The sequence below is a fragment of the Blastomyces dermatitidis genome, assembly GCF_000003525.1.
Source record: "Blastomyces dermatitidis ER-3 genomic scaffold supercont1.1, whole genome shotgun sequence".
Classification (NCBI taxonomy): Eukaryota; Fungi; Ascomycota; class Eurotiomycetes; order Onygenales; family Ajellomycetaceae; genus Blastomyces; species Blastomyces dermatitidis.
The window spans coordinates 2,826,622-2,832,107 of record NW_025544774.1 but is presented as its reverse complement, the minus strand read 5'-3'; the positions used below and the strand labels follow the sequence as shown (position 1 = coordinate 2,832,107).

Sequence of the window (5,486 nt, the reverse complement as noted above, 5' to 3'; positions counted from 1 at the left end):
CTTAGCAGGAACACAGCAGCCAGTGGGCCTTGTCGGATACGCAGGAGAAGGTCATTGCGCGGTTCTAAATTGCGTACGAGCCCCTGCATTCTTCGTGACGCAAGATCCTGTCCTGCCCCCACCCCCCCCCCACCCTTTCTTCCATCCTGTCTGAGCTGTAAAGGGAGGACCATGCCATCCTCTCTGTACATACATATCCCATCTTCCTACTCCTATCTTCTACGCCCCCTCTTTTCTTACCATGTATATAGCTTTCTCTTTCTCTTCTTTCTTTTTTTCTTTTGTTTCCCTTTGGCTAATTATTTGAACATACCCGGTCCTCAGCAAGGGTTTACGACTAGATAACTCCCTACCCAGAATGAAACGAATTTTACACATATATATTTTATATATTACTTAGAAAAAAGGGGAAATAATTATCAAATCTTTCCCACCCGCGGGCTAGTTACATGGTTTCCATTCAATATTCCCTAAACACATACATGGTACCCCAGCACTTTGGTCATCTCACGCTATCGTTGAACTATACTATACATTTATATTCTAACATTATCTAGCTGGCAACATACATCCTTGGGCCTGACGACATCTGTAAGCACGCCTTAGCTCCATTTAACTCTATTATCTCTAAAGGGCAACAAATCGTCTCCTGCATTTCGAAACCAATATGCGGAATAGTGGTTGTGCGTGGGAGTGCTTTAGGGCGTGAAGAACCCCCAGATGAGAATCTCCTTGCTTCAAGTAATGAGTTGCAAGCAACCTACTTACCTACTTACCTACCTACCCCTCGACCAGCCCAAGGCCCACGAGCAGAGGAGCTCGCGATTTTTACTCGCTAACTCTGTATATTTCCCGCAAGGAGTACTAAATGTCTGGAGCTATGTGTATTACTATGCTCATGGGTTTGTATGGATTATTACTTAAGGGGGCCATCGCGGGGGAAGGGGGGGGGGAAGGGGGGGGGGGGAAGGAAGAGATAAAAAGGCACTGAACAAGCCCAGTTCTCTCTCTCGCGCGCCACATAGTCTTTGGTTGAAACAATGATAGGTAGGTTGAATTTCAGTATCTCGGATACTTTCCTTTCAAATCCCTTGGGGGAATATTGCAGGCCAGTTATAGATCTGTTGATAGTTAAGTTTAGCAAGCTAAAATATTTGTTTCATTTTCACGAGCCATTGTTATTATTCATGCATGTGCAACAACTCCTAGTGGTTTATTCAATTCTCCCTCCCTCAAAAAATGTTTAGAAGTTTTCTTTTTTTTTTTTTTTTTTTTTTTTTTTCTTCTATGACCATTCCTTTTATGTCAGGTCACGTGATCTGGCTTACTAATCCTTCCACCATATAACTGTTGGCCCTTACGGCCGTTGCGGTTAGCGATCCCACTAGATCACGTGACCCACCACTATATTATGTTTCTGTAGATAGATCTATCAATACAACCTTGAACTATTCTACAGGTTATAGCTCAGATGGCATGTTTTTCTTTTTAGAACATTGTATCAATATTTTTGATACAGATAGTTCATCTTTTTTAAAAAGACTTTTACTTCTTATTAGAGATATTTCATTTTCTCTGAATCTGTCAGTCAGTGAATTTATATACTTTATATTTTTAAGAAAGCATATTCTTCATTGTGAAGAATATCACTTTTTTTTTTTTTACACATCTAGAAGAAGCAGAGCTATCTTGATATAAGTAATACATCTGTTACTTCAGAGTTCAGCTCAAGACTCAGAATCACACACTTCACTAGATAACTCATTGATAGAATAATCACTTATTATAAGAAAGCTTCTGACTTATAAGATAAGACTGAGATCAGTTTTCATCAGAGTATGAAATTTAATGATGAGACAATGAAGAAACTTCAGAATAAAGAAAAGCAGAGTTAACATTCATCTGCAGAATCTGTTTATTTTAACTCTTTGAATTCTTTATTATCTCTTATCTCTGAAATGCTGACTTTTAATAATGATCTAAATCAATCTATCTATTACACTGCAGACAATCTTATGAATCTTATACAGATAATACTACAGAATTAAATAACTATAACTGAAACTACTTAACATCTTACTATATCTATCTCTGTATAAAGAGACACTATAAGAAATGAGTTATAAGAATATCAGAAGAAAGTTAAATATACACTAGATATTAAATCAGTGATTATATTTGATAACTCTAATTATAAAGTCTAGTGTGTTAATATATTAACTAATACAGAAGTTATTGATAAAACTGATATTCTATTAAGAACTTAATAAGAATTCTCTTTTATATATCATATTAACTCTGAGAAGTGAAGAATCTGTTTTAAGTCTCTATATAGATGTATGCTATTAAGTCTTATTGAAAACATTTGAATCACTATTAAAACCTTGAAAGCTGACAATACTGCAGCTCTGTAAGACAAGATTAATGTGAAATATATAATATCACTGACAGAGAAATGAGTTAATATCTTCAAGAAATTGATAAAATTATAAGTTAAGAAGAATGATTATCTTACTTTTCAGAGACATTTTCACTATTTTATTATCTATCACAAGAAGCTCTGTCAGAGTACTGAGAATATATATCATGATCTTTTTCTTAACAATCTACAAGATTATCAAAGATCATTTATTAAGACATATTTGAATAAGTTTTTCTTCACTGATCAGAGACTCATTATCAATATTAATATTAATGATTTGATAAAGTAACTGATCAATCAGACATTCAAGAAGATCATCACTGAGCAGAAAAAGCAGTCTCAGACTGATTCTGTAACTGTAAAAAAGAATAAGAATAAAGATGAGAATAAAAGCACATCTGTATGAAAGTGCATTCACTACAGAAGATATAGATATACTGTTAATAGATGTTTCATCTTACACTCTGATAAAAAGAAAAAGAAGAATGACAAGAAGAATGATAAGAAGAAAGAGAAGAAGAATGACTTGATGAGTTCTTAATCAGCAGTGAATGCAGTAATTATAAAGATTAAGTTCTACTTCTTCTTCACAGTCACTGAAAAATCATTCTCTAGATCTTGATATTTGAACACATGTGCAAGCCTGAATATGATGAATGAGTTTTATTCTTTTTCAAATATCAAATCTTTTAATGATAATATCTCTGTCAATTCTGTGACTGAGAGAACTGAGTTTATCAAGAAGATTGAGACTATCACCTTGAAGATTGAGAGTGATGATATTAACTTGCAGAATGTTCACTATATTTCTAATATTACAGTTAACCTGCTCTCATTTACAAAGCTTGAAGATCAGAGATTTCAATTTACATTGTCTTTCACTATTCCCTCATTTTTCATTTGCAGAGTCTTGAACAGTGTTATTTTTCATACAGTTCAGATCACTCAGAACAATATATATAGAATTAACAAGCAGAAGTTCAATGAGGATTTCAATCATTTAAACAGAGCAGTCAAGTACATTGTGATGATATCTCATAAGTATAATTTTGATTGAAAAGTTGATCTTTCTGTGACTGCTGTCACTACTGTTAATAATGTTGATTCTGCAGATACAAAAACACAGACATCAAAGATATTAAAGACTCTTTTGAATTGATATTACAATCTCAGTCACATTCATGCTGATGCTATAATTGCTATGGCCAAGAATCTCTATACTGAAGTCACAATTAAAGGTTCTAAGACTAAGTTCTTTTACAAGAAATGTGTCAAGACTGATATGACATGAGATTATTTAAAAACACTAATGTCTAGATCTATTCAACTCATTGAGAAGATTCATATTAATCTTGTAGATGATGAATGTATATTGAAAGATCTCTCTGATCATCTCTTAGAGTTCTGTCAGAGAATAAAATACTGAATGCTTATCATCTGTGATGCAACCTGCTATCATTGAGTGTATTTTTTAAAGTTCAAGAATGAGGCTGTTCAATACTTTGAGTTATAACTCAGATTCATGAGTAATCTCAGATATACAGTCTCTGCTTTTCTACAGACTGATATTGATGATGTTTTCTGATTCACATGTATACACACAGTTATGAATTCATATAATATTAAATGAGAATCAACAGCATTATATTCATTACATCAGAATGACATTTCTGAACATGAGATCTGTACTATCATGAGATGAGTTAGAGCTGCTCTTTTGAAAGACAATCTTTCTAAGAAGTTCTGAGCAGATATTCTAAAGACAGTGATTGTAATAATTAATAATACTTTCACATCTACAGTTCTTTACAACTTGAAATTTTGACCCTCTACTGCAGAGACTTCTGTGATTTCAAGTCTATATAAGATTTCTTAATGTGCACTTATGAATACCCTGCTGAATGTGAGGCATTTTCATCAATTAAATGCAGAGGTTTTTGTTCACTTGTATTATTATTATTATTATTATTCTTTCATTATACTCATATGCAAGCGGAGCTTATAATGAGTCCTTGCATGATGTTAAATACAGGTCAAGTGTTAATTATACAGGAGGAAATACAGGTGTTGAGACCATGCCAAGATAACAAGAACATAGGAAAATACAAAGAAGTGACAATTAGATACATGCAATAATAACTTCCCAGCTCAGGAACATAGAGTGATTCATTGAAGTGATTTGTACACCTCTGTATTTATTAGAAACCTGAGGTGCTTGAGTTCCGGATTTAATGTATCCCCTGCGGGTTTCGAACCCACGCGCCTTGGTTTCCCAAGCCAAGGCGCTACCAGGTGGCCGCATTAACTATTCGGCCACTGAGGCTGTTCACTTGCATGGATCTCAGCAGCCTGTGGATAAGCTTTCTTCATGTGCTGATTTCTATCATATTATTAAATTCAGTGACACATTGATATATTGCCTATAACATCCTGAATCTGACAAGATTATTGTCAGTAGTAATGTGAGGTTTCTGATCACTGGAAAACCGGTTGTTACATCTGTGAAACTCATCAATTATATTGTTAAACTGAAGCCTGATATTCATCTGATTGATGATGAAGACATCTCTGACATTAATGATCTGAATTCTACATGGTTGCAGCCCGCGAAATTACTGACTACTTACACTTTAAGTCTCATTACAGGCAACCTTCTGAAGTTCTACAAGAATGCCACATCTCAGTCAGAGAGAGTAGAAGATTATTGAAAGAAGTTCATATAACATGAGATTACTGACCTGAAGAGACACAATATATGAAGTTTGATCTCTAGATCTGATATTCTGAGAGATGAACTGATTACTTCAGGTCATTGAGTATTTCTTGAGAAAGATAGACCTGTGAATCTGAATGCTGATTCTGATAATATTCTTAAGAAATCATGTTAAGTGATTTGTGATAACTGACTTAAGAAGAATTCTAGAGAAGAGATCTACACTTCTGTCATCACTGATACTGTCAATCATATTCTTTTTACAATAGCAGTACTACACAGTTGAATACTTCATCAAGTGAATATAGTGATAATATATCTTCATAAGTACTTCACTAAGAAGATCTATAT

General features: G+C 34.1%; 2 protein-coding genes across 2 annotated transcripts in view; both read left to right on the top strand.

The window, feature by feature from the left end:
• The window catches only part of BDCG_16116 (sterol carrier protein 2), a gene marked incomplete at its 3' end in the record, with an annotated part of 3,093 nt that extends 2,254 nt beyond the window's left edge, over positions 1–839 (top strand). The window contains exon 2 of the mRNA XM_045425382.1: positions 634–839. Coding sequence (XP_045279144.1) covers positions 634–839 — 206 coding nt within the window. The remainder of the gene's footprint in view (positions 1–633) is intronic.
• Positions 840–4,653: 3,814 nt separating this feature from the next.
• Positions 4,654–5,130, top strand: BDCG_16115 (uncharacterized protein; the record flags this gene model as incomplete). The annotated part of the gene is made up of 2 exons (XM_045425381.1): positions 4,654–4,773; positions 4,867–5,130. The coding sequence occupies 2 exons, from the start codon at positions 4,654–4,656 to the stop codon at positions 5,128–5,130; spliced, it is 384 nt and encodes a 127-aa protein (XP_045279143.1).
• Positions 5,131–5,486: the final 356 nt, after the last annotated feature.